Here is a 21,382-nt window from a genome sequence, read left to right as displayed (position 1 = left end):
ACCCCAACTCAGTAACCCTTATCCTTCAATGGCCTTAGAATCTTGGTAAGCGGTGATTTGTTAATACATACACAAAAAAAACTAAAAAAAACATTACATAATTTTTTTTTTTAACTAGTAATAGTAGTATTAGTATCATATGGGTTAGACCTCTATACTGCTAGTTTTTAGCCAGTCTGAGAAATTGTCTTCAGATAGATGGATTGTCGCATCGCCTCCTTCCAGTCGGGTGATTGGATATTGTAGGATCAGGTGGTCTGTGTCCTGGGGCTTTCTTGCACTTTGGCCAGATTGTTGGGGGGGGGGTCCTATTTGTCTCCACCGTTTGCACATACAATAAACATATGAGCATGAAACAGTTTTTTTGTTTTTCAAATGAGCTGTTAACTCCAATCCACAAAACATGTGTAATTAAAAGAACAACAGTAAACATTCAGAATAATTGATTATATGAGTATTGGAAATTATTTTAAACTAGCTTGGGTGCCTGGTGTTGCCCGGGTGTTTGTAGTTGTGTGTTGAGCAAAAAAAAAAAAAAAGTTATAGCAGGCAGGCAGGCTCGATCCCACGACGCAAAGGCAGAAAAGAAAGTGGAGGTGTGTGTAAGGGTGTTGGTTGAGCAAAAAAAAAAAAAAAATTTAGGAGTAGTAAGCAGACTCAAACCTGTAACGCGCCAGAGGAAAAGGAGGTGAAAAAAAACAAACTGTCTTATCGATGCGCCCACCACGATGGTGACATCATGGGCAGTCGAAATAGCGTCTTTTATGCGACGCGAGCTTTGAATGACTTGCAAAAATGTCGGTGAAAAAATCGACCCTTCCTTGTAGAAAAGTGCCCAGTTGAAGGTGAAGGAATTAATGTTTTTGGCCAATTTTTTGATATTTGTCGTCCGAAGGGTTGAGCTTCAAAAGGATACTGATCTTGTGAAAATCTGTTGCCTCTGTCAAAAGTTTTAGGCAGCCATACAAACAAACATACATACATACATTTAAACAGACAGATGAGATTTATATAATAGATAGTCACAAACAATTTTGCTTTAACTCTGTATTGTATGTATTTCTTTCACAATTAAATGAAAATCCTTACGGCATATACGACATAATCACGTCAACATTCCAGTTCCCGTTAGATCAAAGTTAAGTAATGTTTGAGCATGGTCAGTACTAGAATGGGTGACCACTTAAGAATACCAGGTGCTGTGTGTGCTTATATTGGTATTGTTTCCAGTCACTCTTGGGTTTTCCTTGTCATTGTAATCAAGCAGTGCCGAATTAAGAGAGTTGTGGTTAGAGATTGTGCACCCTTGCTTCACAATTACATGTGCAGCCACCCTTACAAAGTATATCCATTGTATCATGAGAATGAATAAAGGCCATGATGATATAATCCTTTCAGTCTATCAAAAGTATACAATCGGCCAGAGCATATTTTTTTGTGCTAGTTTAATAAAGAATATGGTGCTACCAGATCAGGCTGTCTGGAGATACTGGCCTCCTGACCTAAAATGCACCAAACATTGATTTTTATTATTTTTTCCTCTTTGCAAAATGCAGTCATGTTGTGCAAAGTCCAAAACAACAATTTTCCTCTACAAAACATTTTTCCTGTACAAAACAATAATTTTCATGTACAAAACGACAATTTTCCTGTGCAAACTGACAATTTTCCTGTACAAAATGACAATTTTCCTGTACAAAATGACAATTTTCCTGTACAAAATGACAATTTTCCTGTGTAAAACGACAATTTTCCTGTGCAAAACGACAATTTTCCTGTACAAAATGACAATTTTCCTGTACAAAACGATAATTTTCCTGTACAAAACAACAATTTTCCTGTCCAAAACAACAATTTTCCTGTACAAAACAACAATTTTCCTGTCCAAAACAACAATTTTCCTGTACAAAACAACAATTTTCATGTCCAAAACAACAATTTTCATGTACAAAACAACAATTTTCATGTACAAAACAACAATTTTCATGTACAAAACAACAATTTTCCTGTGCAAAACAACAACATTTAAACGAAACACCCTGAATAAATATTAAAAAAAAATGTAAAGAGAGTGAAGTGTAAAAACGTGTACTAAAAATGACTAGATTTGACATTCCTTAACGTGAAAAGGGTTGAGACAAAACACCAACTGAACTAATATAGATTATATATATTAAAAGTTTAGATTGCAAGTAGTTTATTTTACCAGCATATCAACCCTTTTGCGTAATTTAATGCTGAAGAATTGGTTTTGTTTTGTTTATTTGTTGTTTGTTATTTTTCTAGATTTTGTTGGTGTGGAAATTTAAGGAAAAGTAATGCTTTTTTGATAGGTAACAGTTATATATTGTGTTTTCTGGATGTTTTTTTGTTTTTCCTAATTATATTTTATTGTAGAACTTTGTTTCTTTTAGAAATTCTAAGAGGTTTTTAGAATCAATGTCTTTCAGATTGTTTTCTTGATAATATTCTGTGTTTAATTGAAATCTATGCAGTTGATTAGGCTATGTTTCATTGTGTAGGGTTCCTGACATGGTGTACAGCTTGGTGACTGTTCGCCTTCAAGTAGATATGAGTGGGTGGCAGCGGTATGGCCTATTTTAAGTCTTGCTTTTATTATTTCTTATTTTCTTGTCATTTTCTTGTTGGAGATTTTAACTTCTGCCCATTCTTTGAGGATGGGTTTAATTTGATAAAGTTTGTTTTCTTTGTAGGAGTTCCATAGTTCTTGCCATTTGGATATGATGAAGTTATTGATTGATGGTTTGTAGTCAGTGTAGGGTACGTTTGTGTTGCTTGAGTCGATTTCGAGTGATAGTTTTGCTGCTGTATCTACTTTTTCGTTCCCTCTCAGTCCGATATGGCTGGGTATCCAGCAGAAGGTAATGTCTTTGTTTTGGGTAAGGAAGTTGTTAAGTGTTGAGACATTATCTTGAACAAAGATGGCGGCAGTAAATCAAATCGGCGAAGAATCAAATGCAGTCACAATCTCAAGTGTTGATTAATTCTTAGTAACAAAGATGGCGGCGAAGAATCAATGCAGTCCCGATTCAGTCATTTTGAGACAGAGGTTTACAGCGAACTGAGTTGAATCCAAAATTCGATATTTTTTATAATAAATTTGAAGGCTTCTGATTGGTTGATTATCCTAACCGTAAGTTATAAGTAAGATCGTCGGAATCATTAGGGTCGTACCCTCACTACCAATCAAAAACATTTTAACAGAAGTTGATTCTTTGTACGAGATTGCTGATAGTGAGTGCGAAAGTATGATGCATTTGTTTTAGTTGAGTTCAATATCATATTTAAGCATATTTTATGATTGGGCAAAGCAGGGTTCCCCCCTAGTATACAATAAACAGTTCAATAACACAGACATGAGACAGTTCTTTCACATGATCTGGTAACTCTTGTCCACCAAACGTATGTATGATTAAAAGAACACGGTTCAACAATAAACATCAAGATACGCTTTAAACAATAATAAATAATAATGTACTAAATAATAATAAATAATAGTATCGTAGTAAGAGTATTGGAGAATTGATAAAGTGTCATTACTTAAGGGGGCGGTTCATCAGGAATTTGTGTTGGACTTGAAGACATCCAGGTTGAAGTTGGGAGGGAAACAGGCAAGCGGAACAGAGTTCCACAGGCGTGCAGTTCTAAGAAAGAAGCTTTGTTCATGGAATCTACATTTTGATTTAGGCACAGATAAGGAGTGGGGGAAATTATTGACGGTGGTTTCAGCTAGTCAGGTGTTTTTTGAAAAAGATTGAATGAAGCTCAGACGAGCACTTGCCATGGAAATAACGATAGAACAAAGATAGGCTTGCTATGTCTCTTCTGTGGGAAAGAGGTTGCAGGGAAGAGAAAAGGGCATCCCCCACTAAGCCACAAAGTCTATTTTGTACTCTGTCAAGGCTGGATAGGCTGGTTTTAGCAGCTCCTGCCCAGATGTGGCAGCAGTACTCCATCCTTGGACGTACTTGACTTTTATATAGATAGAGAATTGCATCATTAGTAAGATATCTTCTGGAGCGGTAGAAGGATCCTACCATTTTCCCAGCGACCTTGGCCACAGACTTGATGTATGTGTTCCATTTAAGATCAGGAGTAAAGGTCAAACCCAGAAGCTTATCAAAACATGGGGCCTCCCCTAGACGAGAGCCATCCATTTTAATTGATGCCAGATGGGGACCAGAGCTTGGTCTTAGATGCATTAAAGGTAACTAGTCACCTCTTCCCCCACTGAACCACGCGCTCAAGATCAGAGGAGAGAGAATCAGAGAGAACTTCATCATTTACAGCCTTTGATGTGTTGCCATAGATAGTCGTGTCATCAGCATAGATGTCAACGAAATAATAATGAATAATAATGTACTAAATAATAATAAATACTAATGTACTAAATAATAATAAATAATAATGGACTAAATAATAATAAATAATAATGGACTAAATAATAATAAATAATAAAGGACTAAATAATAATGTACTAAATAATAATAAATAATAATGTACTAAATAATAATAAATAATAATGTACTAAATAATAATAAATACTAATGTACTAAATAATAATAAATAATAATGTACTAAATAATAATAAATAATAATGTACTAAATAATAATAAATAATAATGTACTAAATAATAATAAATAATAATGTACTAAATAATAATAAATAATAATGTACTAAATAATAATAAATAATAATGTACTAAATAAAAAAATAATAATGTACTAAATAATAATAAATACTAATGTACTAAATAATAAATAATAAAGGACTAAATAATAATGTACTAAATAATAATAAATAATAATGTACTAAATAATAAATAATAATGTACTAAATAATAATAACAAATAATAATGTACTAAATAATAATAAATAATAATGTACTAAATAATAATAAATACTAATGTACTAAATAATAATAAATACTAATGTACTAAATTATAATAAATAATAATGTACTAAATAATAATAAATAATAATGTACTAAATAATAATAAATAATGTACTAAATAATAAATAATAATAATGTACTAAATAATAAAAAATAATAATGTACTAAATAATAATAAATAATAATGTACTAAATAATAATTAATAATGTACTAAATAATAATGTACTGAATAATAATAAATAATAATGTACTAAATAATAAAAAATAATAATGTACTAAATAATAATAAATAATAATGTACTAAATAATAATAAATAATAATGTACTAAATAATAATAAATAATAATGTACAAAATAATAATAAATAATAATGTACTAAATAATAATAAATAATAATGTACTAAATAATAATAAATAATAATGTACTTAATAATAATAAATAATAATGTACTAAATAATAATAAATAATAATGTACTAAATAATAATAAATAATAATGTACTAAATAATAATAAATAATAATGTACTAAATAATAATAAATAATAATGTACTAAATAATAATAAATAATAATGGACTAAATAATAATGTACTAAATAATAATAAATAATAATGTACTAAATAATAATAAATAATAATGTACTAAATAATAATAAATAATGGACTAAATAATAATGTACTAAATAATAATAATGTACTAAATAATAATAAATAATAATAAATAATAATGTACTAAATAATAATAAATAATAATGTACTAAATAATAATAAATAATAATGTACTAAATAATAATAAATAATAATGTACTAAATAATAATAAATAATAATGTACTAAATAAAAATAAATAATAATGTACTAAATAAAAATAAATAATAATGTACTAAATAATAATAAATAATAATGTACTAAATAATAATAAATAATAATGTACTAAATAATAAATAATAATGTACTAAATAATAAATAATAATGTACTAAATAATAATAAATAATAATGTACTAAATAATATAAATAATAATGGACTAAATAATAATGTACTAAATAATAATAATGTACTAAATAATAATAATGTACTAAATAATAATAAATAATAATGTACTAAATAATAATAAATAATAATGTACTAAATTATAATAAATAAAAATGGACTAAATAATAATGTACTAAATAATAATAAATAATAATGTACTAAATAATAATAAATAATAATGTACTAAATAATAATAAATAATAATGTACTAAATAAAAAATAATAATGTACTAAATAATAATAAATAATAATGTACTAAATAATAATAAATAATAATGTACTAAATAATAAAAAATAATAATGTACTAGATAATAAATAATAATGTACTAAAAAATAATAAATAATAATGTACTAAATAATAATAAATAATAATGTACTAAATAATAATAAATAATAATGTACTAAATAATAATAAATAATAATGTACTAAATAATAATAAATAATAATGGACTAAATAATAATGTACTAAAAAATAATAAATAATAATGTACTAACTAATAAAAAATACTAATGTACTAAATAAAAAAATAATAATGTACTAAATAATAATAAATAATAATGTACTGAATAATAATAAATAATAATGTACTAAATAATAAAAAATAATAATTTACTAAATAATAAAAAATAATAATTTACTAAATAATAATGTACTAAATAATAATAAACATTAATGTACTTAATACTAATAATGTACTAAATAAAAAATACTAATGTACTAAATAATAAAAAATACTAATGTACTAAATAATAATAAATAATAATGGACTAAATAATAATGGACTAAATAATAATAAATAATAATGTACTAAATAATAATGTACTAAATAATAATAAATAATAATGTACTAAATAATAATAAATAATAATGTACTTAATAAAAAAAATAATGTACTAAATAATAATAAATAATAATGTACTAAATAATAAATAATAATGTACTAAAAAATAATAAATTATAATGTACTAGATAATAAATAATAATGTACTAAAAAATAATAAATAATAATGTACTAAATAATAATAAATAATAATGTACTAAATAATAATAAATAATAATGTACTAAAATATAATAATAAATAATAATGTACTAAATAATAAATAATAATAATGTACTAAATAATAATAAATAATAATGGACTAAATAATAATAAATAATAATGGACTAAATAATAATAAATAATAATGTACTAAATAATAATAAATAATAATGTACTAAATAATAATAAATAATAATGTACTAAATAATAAAAAATACTAATGTACTAAATAAAAAAAATAATAATGTACTAAATAATAATAAATAATAATGTACTAAATAATAATAAATAATAATGTACTAAATAATAAAAAAATAATAATTTACTAAATAATAATGTACTAAATAATAATAATAAATAATAATGTACTTAATAATAATAATGTACTAAATAATAAAAAATACTAATGTACTAAATAATAAAAAATAATAATGTACTAAATAATAATAAATAATAATGTACTAAATAAAAAATAATAATGTACTAAATAATAATAAATAATAATGTACTAAATAATAATAAATAATAATGTACTAATTCATAAAAAATAATAATGTACTAGATAATAAATAATAATGTACTAAAAAATAATAAATAATAATGTACTAAAAAATAATAAATAATAATAATAAATAATAATGTACAAAATAATAAAAATAATAATAAATAATAATGTACTAAATAATAATAAATAATAATGTACTAAATAATAATAAATAATAATGTACTAAAATATAATGATAAATAATAATGTACTAAATAATAAATAATAATAATGTACTAAATAATAATAAATAATAATGGACTAAATAATAATAAATAATAATGGACTAAATAATAATAAATAATAATGTACTAAATAATAATAAATAATAATGTACTAAATAATAATAAATAATAATGTACTAAATAATAAAAAATACTAATGTACTAAATAAAAAAAATAATAATGTACTAAATAATAATAAATAATAATGTACTAAATAATAATAAATAATAATGTACTAAATAATAAAAAAATAATAATTTACTAAATAATAATGTACTAAATAATAATAATAAATAATAATGTACTTAATAATAATAATGTACTAAATAATAAAAAATACTAATGTACTAAATAATAAAAAATAATAATGTACTAAATAATAATAAATAATAATGTACTAAATAAAAAATAATAATGTACTAAATAATAATAAATAATAATGTACTAAATAATAATAAATAATAATGTACTAATTCATAAAAAATAATAATGTACTAGATAATAAATAATAATGTACTAAAAAATAATAAATAATAATGTACTAAAAAATAATAAATAATAATAATAAATAATAATGTACTAAATAATAATAAATAATAATGTACTAAATAATAATAAATAATAATGTACTAAATAAAAAAAATAATAATGTACTAAATAATAATAAATAATAATGTACTAAATAATAATAAATAATAATGTACTGAATAATAAATAATAATAATGTACTAAATAATAAAAAATAATAATGTACTAAATAATAATAAATAATAATGTACTAAATAATAAATAATAATAATGTACTAAATAATAAATAATAATAATGTACTAAATAATAATAAATAATAATGTACTAAATAATAATAAATAATAATGTACTAAATAATAATAAATAATAATGTACTAAATAATACAAACAACAAAAATAATGATTATTTGCCGTGTTTTGGCTCTGCATATTTTGAAGGATTTCAAGTTTTCTGATTGTTGGGTGTATACTAAATTTGCATAGAGTAGCTTTGCACAATTGTATTGCTTTTTTTGCATTTTACAGGAAAGTGGTTGTGTAGAAAAAAGGTGGGGAGGGAGGGGAAGGGGACTGTTGTTTTTAGGCTTTGCAGAACATGACTTAGTTGTGCAAATAATTAAAAAAGAAAAACAAAGGTGTTAATGTAGGTGTATTTGTGTCATGGAGTCATCTTTCGACAGCCTGATCTGGTTGCACCAGGATTGCAAGTAGAGATGGAACGATTCCAATATTTTTCTCAATTTCAACACAATTCATCGATTTTGTGCTAAATTTCCAATTCCAATACAATTACAGATTCTGATTAAATGTCTATTTAACTATAGAGTTGCTACATTTTTCCTCAATTAACCTAAAAACACATTAATTTTAAGAAAAGATGAGGATAATAGTCTTCAATAAATAAAATCAATAAATAATACTCATCTCGATAATGAATTCCAAATAAAATACTAAAAACACGTTCTAAACGTAAAAATATTCTTGTGAGGATGATCTATAGATTTTAGTTTTATTAGTAATTAAAAATCAATAAATAAGAAAAATCAAATGAAAAAGACAAAAGAATCGTTTTTGGTATCGGAAAGTAGGCGCAATTTTTTTTTCTGATTTCAATACCCTCCAAAGTTCTGATTTTTCCATTTTCCAATTCAGATTAATCGTCTCAACAGTAATTGTCAACAAGTGATTAGCTAAAGTTCAGAATAAAATCACGCTTTTCTTTTAACGGTTAATTTAAAAAATATCTTTTGAACGCTGTTAACTTAAATTCTTCACTACAGTTTGCATTTTGGAGACGGACGTGTTTTTGTTGAGATAAGTGATTTCAATTTTAATCATACTTTTTATTTTTAGATTCAAATATTAATAACTCCATTTTATTTCAGTATTTAATTTATGTATTTCTGTTTTATTAAATGCTAGCTTTTTTTCTCGTCCATAAATGTTTATTTATCTACCGAGTTGATTGCAAAAATAGATTACGAAATTGTACTCATTCTTAGTTCGTGAGAGGGGAATCTATCACCATACTTTCCCTTAAACACGTCTGTTGGACTTTTATTAAGTAGAATACTTAATAATTTTTTTTTTTTTTTTTTTTTAATGGAGAGTAGAAAACGCATTGTGGATGCGTTATCGGCAGCTCCTGTTACTCTCGCTTCTTCTTATTTGTCCCTCAGTCCTCATTTTTTAATGAGTGATTTTTCTGACAAAGGGAGAAGAAAAAGCTGTTTTCTAGGTTGGCAGTATTTTGCGCGAACAGTTGGCAGAGATGGCAGAAATTTTCTGTGTCTATGTCTATCCTTGTAGCCATGTCACTAGTAAGGGTGCTGGAGGTAAACGTTTTGTCTGGGCTGACGTTATCCACCTGATAGTCAGGGACCCGAACCTTGGATTAACCACTAAGGAGGCTGTCCTATCAGCAAGTGCAAAGAACTGGGGCTGCTGTATTGCCATTTGGTGAATGGATTCTGGACCATGCAGTAGCTTCTGGTGGGGCCTCTCGATGCCATACTAGTGGGTAATTGTTACGGCTTTACCTTATCATTAGCTACAAAAAAAAAAAAATTCTTCGTTTCTTTTTCTCTCTTAGTTTCCCCTCTCTGTCCTGCTCTAAGTAAATCTGACGACCTAGTCCACAAATTCCAAAATTTCATCATGACAAGTTTCAAGAAAAAATACACGATTAAACCCGGTTCTCCAAGTTCCAACGTAGACCCCTACTACCATGTCTCCTTCTCCAACATCAGGGGTCTACGTTCTAACCTTCCAGAGGTTGAAACCCAATTACAGGAAACTAAACCAGACCTTTTATTTTTAAGTGAAACTGGCATTGGACAGGCTATTTCCCTAGAAGAGTTCGCATTTAAAGGATACTCTAACTTAATTTCTAAATCTGACCCCCAAGATCGTCATGGGCATGGAATATGTGCCTATATTAAAGATAGCTTTCCATGTGGTAGGGACATCTTCAGGGAAGATCCTAACTTACCTTATATGTGCTTCCGGGTTGCTTTAGCTCACACTACTGCATTTATATTTACTCTCTATCGCCCCCACAACAGCGGAGTTACTATCTTTCAAAGCATATCTGAGAAAATTGACCAAGTCCTATCTGCTTATCTTTCAGCTAACATTCACGTATGTGGAGACTTCAATGTTCACAACGTCGAATGGTTGACCCACTCAAACAAGACCGATGATGAGGGGAGGTTCTGTCATGATTTCTTCATTGCCTATGACCTCATTCAGATTGTTCAGGAACCCACCCATGTGCCCGACAATGACGGCCAGTATGCGAGCCTACTAGACCTTTTTCTCACAACTTGCCCTGAACTATGTTCAGTTTCTGTTCTGTCGTCTCTTGGATCTTCCGACCACTCTGTTGTATCAATTAAGATAAAAATGAAATGTAATAAGTCCCCAGACGTACCTCTCCATCGTACAGTATATCGATACACTAAGGCTGACCGGGATAGCTTCCGTACATTTATATCTGATCTACCTCTGCATTCCATGTTTAAAAAGGATGTGTCCTCTATAGTATTAGACCTGACGGAATGGTTAATTGTAGGTATTGACCGTTTCATATCCTCAAAAAAGTTTCAGCAAAAACCTAACAGCCAGCCATGGTTCTCTCCAGAATGTGCTGCTGCCATTGCGCACAGAAATCACTTTTTCCACTGTTTCCAACGTAATAGATGTATGGAAACTAAAGCCGCTTTCAGGACTGCCAGCAACCATTGTAAGAAAGTAATAAAGAACGCAAGAGAGTTGTATGCTCAATCTGTTAAGTCCAAAGTAGCTGAGCAGCGGCTTGGTTCCCACCAGTTTTGGCAAATAGCAAACAGAATCCTGAACAGAAGCGTGTGCTCCGTCCCAACTATTATCAATGGACCTGAGGTAATCTCGTCAGCATCAGACATAGCCAAACTCTTTGCCAAGAACTTTGTAGCTAATTCTACCCTTTGCGATCAAGGCCGCCAACCCCCAATATTTCCTCCTGTATCAGAAAACACGCTATGTGATATACGTATATCTGTACGTGATGTTGCCAAACTAATCAAAAACCTTGATTCCAGTAAAGCAACTGGCCCTGACGGTATTCCAATTATAGTACTCAAAAAACTTCAACCTGAACTAGCGCCCATACTTACAAAACTGTTTAAACGTTGTCTTAAGGAGAATAGTTTCCCATCTCCCTGGAAAATTTCATCAGTATGCCCTGTATTTAAGAATTCAGGTGATCGCTCATCCCCCTCTCAGTACAGGCCAATAAGTCTCCTGTGCGTCATGAGTAAGTTGCTGGAATCTGTGTTAAATACAGAAGTAATCAACCATCTCAACAAAAATAACCTTCTTAGTGACACTCAATATGGTTTCCGTTCTGCTAGATCTACAGCAGATGTGCTTACAGTTATATCTCATAGGATTAGCAAATCTCTCGACGGAGGCAACCTTTCTAGGGCAATTGCTCTTGACATATCTAAGGCCTTTGATAGGGTATGGCATAAAGGTTTACTCCATAAGATCTCTAGCTATGGTATAGCTGGAAATGTCTTCTCAATTATTAAATCATTTCTTTCTGATAGGTCCATAAGAGTATTAGTTGAGGGGCAAAAATCAAAAGCTCACAGTATTAATGCTGGTGTCCCTTAGGGGTCCATCCTGGGCCCAACTCTTTTCCTGATCTACATTAATGATCTTCCAAATCACATTCTTACATCATTTGTAGACATTTATGCTGACGACACTACCATTTATGGTAGCACATCTAAGACAGTAAACGACCAAGTTCTCTCCAATTCTCTCTCCTGATCTTGAGCACGTAGTACAATGGGGTAAGGAGTGGCTGGTTACTTTTAATGCATCTAAAACAAAGCTTCTCTCTTTACATCATCAACATTCTGATCCACATCTGGCATCAATTGAAATGAATGGCTCTCGTCTTCAGGAGGCCTCAAGTTTTGACAAGCTTCTGGGCTTGACCATTACTCCTGATCTTAAATGGAACACGTACATCAAATCTGTTGCCAAGGCCGCTGGAAAAATGGTGGGATCTTTCTATCGATCCGGTAGATATCTCACTGCTGATGCTATTCTCTATCTATATAAGAGCCAGGTACGTCCAAGGATGGAATACTGTTGCCACATCTGGGCAGGAGCTGCTAGAAAGGACTTGTCCTCCTGCCTTGATAGAGTTCAAAATAGACTTCGTAGCCTCGTAGGAGATGTCCTTTTCTCTTCCTTGCAACCTCTATCTCACAGAAGAGATGTTGCGGGTTTGTCTCTGATGTATCGTTATTTTCATGGAAAGTGTTCGAATGAGCTTCAATCTATGGTCCCCCCTCGCCAAACTTTCACAAGAAACACTCGTTTAGCTGAAAGCACTATCAATAATTCCCCCCGCTCTTTATCTGTACCTAAACCTAAACGTAGATTCCATGAACAAAGCTTCTTTCTTAGAACTGCACGCCTGTGGAATTGTCTTCCGTTTTCCTGCTTTCCAGCTGACTACAATATGGTTGTCTTCAAGTCTAACGTAAATAAGTTCTTGATGAGCCGTTCCATATAAGTTATCAAATTTACCAAACTTTCATTACTAATGATTACTATATTGTCCAATTTCTACTGTACACTCTTTAACCCTTATCCTTGAGTGGCCTCTTGGCCTTGATAATGTGGTGATGCCTATGTAAAAAAAAAAAGAAAGTATTTTATAAACTACTCCAAACTTTTCAGTAAACATAAAATTAGTCTTGGTACAATTAATCGGAATCAGAATCGGAAAATTCCAAACCGATTCTTTACAATTTGAAAATAAAAAATGAAACCTGCACAAATTTTTTTTATTTTTTATTTTTTTTATTAGAAGTTGTTCCTATGAATATTAATAAGTTTTAAATACTCTGGGCGGGGGGAGGGGGTTAAATTTTGTTGGAGCCAACTGTACATTGGGTTTTCTGTCATCGGCTTCTTCTGAAATAATTAAAGTTTTATGGCACCTCTTTTGACAAGGAAATCCTTCACGGTTGTAGCAATTGTTATTCCAAGCATATTTGAAAACCCATTCCCAGATGTAGACTTTCCGAACCTAATTTAATTTGTTTTTATTAGTTTTTATTGTAAGCAAAGTAAATATTCTAGAGTTCACTTGCCTATCCAATATCACAGATTTTAAAAAGCTTTTCGCACCTATTTGATAAATGGCCATATGGTGTCTATTATAGCTGATGGGACTCCAGTGGTCCATTTTTTGTAATAAATAATTTTATCAAAGATTCTTCATAAATTTTGGTTTCAGTTTCGATTATAGCTGAAAAAACTCAAGCTAATACACTCAAGTCATATTTTTATTTTTGAAATTGCAACTTTATAATATATAAAAATTGATAGAACATTAACTCTATTATAATATATACAAAATATGCAAGAATTAAAATATAATATTTAAGCGTATTTTACGACCGGGCTACGTCGGGCGTCCCTGCTAGATAAATACTTTTGTAGTTTTAACAGGAGTTACAATAATATCAGAACATGTCTATTTATGCCATGAATGCCAACATCAATATATTACATATGAATGAGTCCCTGTGGAATTTCCACAGATCCCGCTAGTTGTTATTATTTGCATCTTGTTTTTGTTTTTCTTTTTTGACAGCAAAGAAAATCAATTTAATAACCCACCAAATTTATATAATTAAAATAAAATTTGAACATTCATAGAAGGAAGGCACATAATAGTTAACAAATCCCAATGCCCTCTCCATGTTAAAAATGGTTTTCTAAATAGTAACATTGTTATTCAGAAATTTGTTTGTAGCTATGGGGTGGGGGCCGGTTGTTAATATTTTGTTCTTACATCGTTTTCTCATTTTACCTACCAATCATCGACTATTTTCAACTGTTTATGAAAACTTTCAAGTAGCACGTTGTACACTAACGACGAACTGATACAATTTTGCTTTATTTAAAATAAACCTTTTGTTGTCTTTCAGTTTGCAATGCATTCCAAGAAAACATTTGGGAAAAAATATACCCAGGGATTTATGTGATAATTTGAAAATTTACAACAAAAAAAAACCCAAATCTCTAATTAAATATTTATAAATATTAAAAGAATCGGAATCAGATCGAAATCGGAAATTTAGAACGGAATTGGTAATTGGATTGGAATTGGGAAAAATTTTGGAATCGTCCCATCAATACATAAAATTCTTTGAATAATAATTGTAATTTGTTGTTATTGATATATATATATATATATATATATATTTATTATTTATATTTTTTTTTTTCTTTTCTTTTACAGGCAATAATGGCAGTGTGAAAATCTTCCCCCTCGGATGTCAGTAAACCAACTTGTATTTGGTCATCTGATTTACAGTGATGGAGCATGGAAAATACGACAATGACCTTCAACAAAACGCTGCCAGTAATTATGTACGCTGCCCACTACCGTCGATCGGCAAGCTCCAATCACCCGTTCAAAACATTGAAACTAACGCGACCAATAACAGGTTCCCTGTGAGTAGCGGGAACAGCAACAATAGTTTCTCTGCTGCAACCAAGTTTAGTAATTCCATTTCCAATGGCAGTGGTCCAGTTGCCAAGACGGACGGGGGTGTCGGGATGGCACACCCCAAAGGCGGCAACAGTTACCTCAAGATGTACTGTGCATCAGCATCACATAACAAAGCTTGTAATACTAGCAATCATCATCAGCAACCACATCAGCATCATCATCATCATCAACCAATAGTTAACTCTAATGAATCCTTGGAAGATGGTTTAGATCAACAGCAGCAGCAGGATGATGATGATGATGATGATGACGAAGACGACAATGATGATAATAATAATGACGAGGAACTGATCCATAATTTTAAAGAAGAATCCGCCAATCACAACACTGGTGGTGATGCTGACATGCATGATGTTGGTGACGGACAAGTAAATCGTGAAGGTGGAGGCAGTGGAGACGCTGGTGGTAGTATGGATGGTGGTGCCCCCGAGAAATTCGGGGGCAGCTCGGGGCTCAGTTTGAAAGAGAGAGAAAGCATCTACGAATGGTCGTTCGACGAGCCCGAGGAGAGCAACCAGCCATACAAGACAAAATACCAGCTGTTCTCGCATCTGCGTCGCAGCAATATCGACCGCCCATATACGTGCTTGCACTGCGAGAAGTGCTTCGCAACAACGTCCCATCTCAAATCGCACTTGAGGACTCATACGGGGGAGAAACCTCATCGTTGTCTCAAGTGCCCGCGGGCATTCTCAGAGCAGTCGTCATTGAAGCGCCACCTACGTTTGCACAGTGGGGAACGTCCGTACGTGTGTGTCTACTGTTCGGAGGCGTTCTACAACCAGACTTCGCTCAAGAATCATCTTGCCAAGCATACAGGGAATAAACCTTATAAGTGCGTCCGATGCCAGAAGTCGTTTATCCACGCTTCGCATCTAAAGTCGCATCTCCGAACTCATACTGGCGAAAAGCCTTTTGTATGCATTGAATGCAACCGGTCATTCTCAGAGCGAACCTCCCTACGGCGTCATATGCGTATCCACACGGATGAAAAGCCATATTCCTGCGTTGAATGCGGCAAAGCATTCCACAACCAATCCTCCCTCAAGCACCACATCACGTGTCATAACCCGTCTCCAAAAAGTCTCCAAGACGGAGCCTCTACCGACAACAATGGCGTCGCTGAAGAATCAGAAGCAGCGGCAGGTGGAGACCCACAGGTTGGAAAAAAACCCCGCAAGCCAACCAAGGCAAGTTTAGCTGCAGCAAAGAAAGGTGCATTCAAATGCAGCGAGTGTAACAAATCGTTCCCAACCGAGGCGACACTGAAAAGACATTCGACGCTGCATTCTGGCGATCGTCCCTTTAAATGCAATCACTGCGGTAAGGGATTTTTTCGACAGGTTGGATTGCAACAGCATGAACGAACTCATACTGGAGAAAAGCCCTATTTGTGCGTTCATTGTGGGAAGAAATTCTCCCAAAATTCGGGTCTCAAGCGGCATCTCCGCATCCACACGGGGGTCCGTCCGCACCAGTGCTCGCAGTGCGAGAAGGCATTCTGTGAACTTTCGTCCCTTAAGAACCACGTGGCCACAACCCATTCGGCAGACGACTCGGAACAGCTGCAGGAGTTATGGCACTGCACCTACTGTACAGACAGTTTCCGAGAGGAGATTGCACTTCAGCATCACATGAACTTGGTTCACACGACTGTCGACAGTGAGACGGCAAAAGTCGAGAAAATGGAAGAACTGTCGACACCACTGGCAGTAGTGGAGAGTCCGGCTGTAATCGAGACCTTTAAGTGTCTCCAGTGCTCTAAGATCTTCACGCAAGCCACCCTCCTACGCGACCATATTATAACTGTCCATGCAAAAATTACGCCCACTGTATCCGCCACCACTACTGATACCGCTCTCACTACTACTGCTGCTACTACTACTACTACTACTGCTGCTGCTACTACTACTGTTAATAATAGTGACAGCATGCCACAGGAAAGTGCTAGAATAATGTGCAGCTGTATCGACTGTGGCAAGTCATTCAGCACTCGGCAGTTGTTACTGCGGCATGCCCGCACTCATACAGGGGAAAGTCTATTTAAGTGTTCGCAGTGTGGAAAATCTTTCGCTCAGAAATCGTCATACGAATACCATATCACCATCCACTCTGGTATCAAACCGTATATTTGCGTTACTTGCGGTAAGGGGTTTGCACACCAGTATGGACTGCATCGGCATGTACGTACTCATGCGGCTGCAGTTGCTGCGGAAGATGCAGCAAACAGTGTCTCGCCTATCAACAACAACAACAACAACAACGATGATGACGTAGAAGAAGAAGAGGAGGAGGAGGATGATGACGACGATGATGATGACAATGATGATAACAACAACGATGCTGAAGAAGAGGATGACGACGACGACGATGATGACGATGACGACGACGACGACGACGACGATGATGACGAGGAAGCACAAGTACCTGGTACGCCTAACAATACTTCGTCGTCTTTGACCATAAATAGCACGGCCATGACAGCCACTTCTTATTGCCACAACAAGCAGTCGACGACTCCTTTGCCGACCATAGCCGAAATGACGCCAGTGACGACATCCGCTCAGCATCGCCACATGCATCACCACCATTACCATCACCATCACCACCATCAGCATCAACATCATCATCATCAAATACAGCAGCAGCAGCCGCAACAACAACAACCACCCCATCCGCAACAACAACAACAACCACCCCATCCTCAACAGCCACAACAACAAGCTAATCCCCACACTCAACACACGCATCACACGCACCAACAGCATGCCGATTTTGGCATTTCGAATCAAACGCAAACAGAACAACATTCCTAGCATGCATACTGATTGTCATTATGTAGAAATCGAGAAAGACGGGGGAGTGGGGGAAGCCATAAACGTTAGAAACAAAAAAAAACAACAGAAAAAGACTTATGTTTAGGATTCAACTTAATTTAAAAAAAAAAAAAAAACTGCTGAAAAATCTTTATAACATACATACTCTTCACAGAACAGAAATGTCACGTTCCAAAAATCACATAAATTGATCAAGTAGTTTTATTTTTGTAAGGAAAACCATTATGTAAACGATTTAAAGTTATTAATTTGAAACTGATGGCATTACAAATCTGATCTCGCAGGTTTTAATTATTGTGGGCTTATCTGCTTTACTTGATCAATTTATATGATTTTAGGAATATGACATCTTCATTTTGTTATCATTACATACATCATATAAAGAGTTTTTTGTATCTGTCCTAGTTGATCAATTTATGTGACTTTTGGAATATGACATATTCATTCTGTGACAGATGCTACATCGTAAAGATTTTTTTGTATCTTTTCTTTTTTTTTTTTTTAATTAGGCTGAATTCTAAGTAAGAACCTAAAAAGCAAACATGGCCGTTCAGCTTGATATGAATTTGTCCGATTGAAAAACATTGACTTTGATTTGGCAAAACTTCTGATCCTTCAATGAAAGATGCAAATGATTTTCCCCGTTTTTGATTTGTAAAAAAAAAAAGACAAAACAACGTAGTTAAAAAAAAAACAATAATTCCAAACCAAATTTAAGAAACTGAATATTTTCATCACAAAGAAAACCAAATTATCCAAGTTCCAATTATTTGATTATTCTTCGTCATTCTGTCTTATGCTCATGTCAATTTTTTTTTTAACGTGGTTTTCCAGGGAATAAGCGAGTGTGATTCATTTCATTGTTCATCGACACACCCATTGCGCAGAAAAAAATACTGTTTATGTTTGGTTTAGAAGCACAGCGCAACCATAATACTTGACTTTGGTGTACAAATTTTAGTGCAGCTATGACAAGGGTGTACTTATCACAAACCACGAAATCCAAGATTCAGGATGGTCGACCCCGTAGGCAGCATTTCCAGTAAGTCAGCAGATATCTTTTTTAGCTGCTAACGCAATATTGCTTCGAGACGATTTCATTCTGAAAGGGAATTCTCACTCATCAAATTTATTGAGCTAATTTTGTTTAAGATGTTCGAAAATAGTATGGACTGTTTTAATATATTTTTATTTTAAATTAATAATAGCAAAAAATCGATCTCAGTAAAATTGACCTTTTTTCGCGATAGTTCGAACCACAAGTTTTATCTCGGGGAGATAACTAAAAGCTCAATTTTCACTAAGTTGTCTTCGAAAACTGTTTTCATTAATAAAAATCAAATTAATGAATTTCAAATAAAAACCAATGGTATCTACCATTTTTTTTTTTTTTCTTTTTTATGGAAATTGCTCAAGACAAGACATGAAGCCACTTGATGTAAAGAGCTAACAAGAACAAAAAAATGATAATTGCAAAGACAGGAGATGCCTATTAACCTTAGTCTTGAAAAGACCAAGGCTGTCAGTAGAAGGAAAACAGGGAGCAGGAAGAGAGTTCCACAAACTTGGAAAGAAGCTATTGGAATAGGAAGCTGTGTTATGATGAGGTACTTAATGAATTGATGAAGACCACTGGACCAATGAGTCAAGCGAGCTGGAACAAAGGAAGCAGGGAATATATCAGACGATTCTGATGAACACATGCCATAATAGTATTTGTGGAAAAGACTGAGACTAGCAACATCACGTGTGTGAGAAAGAGAGGTTGCAGCGAAGATGAAAGGATGGAGGCCAATCAAATTACAAATACGTTTCTGCAATTTATGAAGAAACTTCAAATGGAACATAGATTCACCAGCCGAAATATGACAACAATCAACTCTATTCATGGTCTGATAGATTTGTAGGGATAGAGAATAGGTTGTCGCGTCACAGTCATTAGAATATCCAAAAATTGTGAAAAACGATAAGACTGAAAATTAATTATTAATGAAAAGCTTTCAAAAACAATTTGTGAAAATTGAGTTTTTAGTTATCTCTACTAGATATAACCTGTCGGGTTTAAGCTAATGCCACCTTTTTACAGTATACTTACAAACTTATAATCCGAATGCAGTCTAAATGTCTATTCGCCTTTTTTTTTCTTCTTCATACCTATATTACTGCTATCAGTTAAGCCAATCATCATATTGTATAAATCTGAAGACTTTATTGTTGCCATTGGTTTCCCTGATATTTTTCTAGTCAGAATTCTTTCTATAAAGAAATCAGATACTTATGGGAGAGACCATGTGAAGGTTGCCAACATCCTAAATGAAAGTGATTTTTTGTGGAATGAACTGGATTTGAACTCGGAACAATCAGGTTGTTTGTCCAGTTCACTTGACCACCGTCACCTCTCATTTAAGTCAGTAATACAACAGAATCTCCTTGTAATAGGGCAGAGGTGCACACACTTTTTCAGCATAAAAGTTATGACATGACTAAATCTAAATGATCTACTACCTACTAAGAATGCAATACACATTATTTATAAATATATTGTAAATTATTTTGATATGTACAGTATATGCAGGTGTACTTTGCATTATTGTATCAACCCATATTGCACAGTACAGCTCTGTACATTTTTTTGTCATTACCTTGCTCTGATGACTTGCATTAGACGGAATCAGTCAAAAATGCATAGTCCGACCAGTAGCTGCTAATATCAAGTATCAAGCAGACTTATAGATGCTCATCAGTCGTGGTGGACTTGATCTTCATGTGGAAAAAGGCTGACTCCCGTAAATAAGTACTCCCAAATAATGCAGTCTAGAAGGTACTGATGTTGTGGTCCTCTGTGAGGAAGTTCCATAACTGTTCATGAGCTCTGAATGTCATCTCTCACTTCAAAAGAGTTCAGTTCTCGATGCGAGCGAAACAACCTCAGCATCTTTTTAGAAAGGAGAGCACGTGAATGTAGCGATTAACTCGAATAAAGCAAAGTCTTTAAAGCGTTTGTCAAACTCTGACGGACAATTGCCAATTTGTTTTATCGAGCGTACTCTCTCAAGCTGCACACGTAACAACTCTTGTGTCTCCAGCTCGGCCATGAGGTTCTGAAAGTTTGCCAGCACTAACATTTTTTTTTTCAATACCATGCGATCTATTCACAAAGTCTCTACGA

General features: G+C 32.3%; 1 protein-coding gene across 1 annotated transcript in view; it reads left to right on the top strand.

Annotated features, from left to right (window-relative positions):
• Window positions 1-18,976, top strand: part of LOC145246167 (uncharacterized) — a 55,457-nt gene extending 36,481 nt beyond the window's left edge. The window contains exon 2 of the mRNA XM_080108034.1: window positions 15,104-18,976. Coding sequence (XP_079964160.1) covers window positions 15,181-18,192 — 3,012 coding nt within the window. The 5' untranslated portion in view covers window positions 15,104-15,180 and the 3' untranslated portion in view covers window positions 18,193-18,976. The remainder of the gene's footprint in view (window positions 1-15,103) is intronic.
• Window positions 18,977-21,382: the final 2,406 nt, after the last annotated feature.

The sequence above is a fragment of the Euprymna scolopes genome, chromosome 23, assembly GCF_053919585.1.
Source record: "Euprymna scolopes isolate OS-2025 chromosome 23, ASM5391958v1, whole genome shotgun sequence".
Lineage (NCBI taxonomy): Eukaryota > Metazoa > Mollusca > Cephalopoda > Sepiida > Sepiolidae > Euprymna > Euprymna scolopes.
The sequence above is the reverse complement of the archived record's forward strand: the minus strand, read 5'-3'. Positions and strand labels throughout refer to the sequence as shown.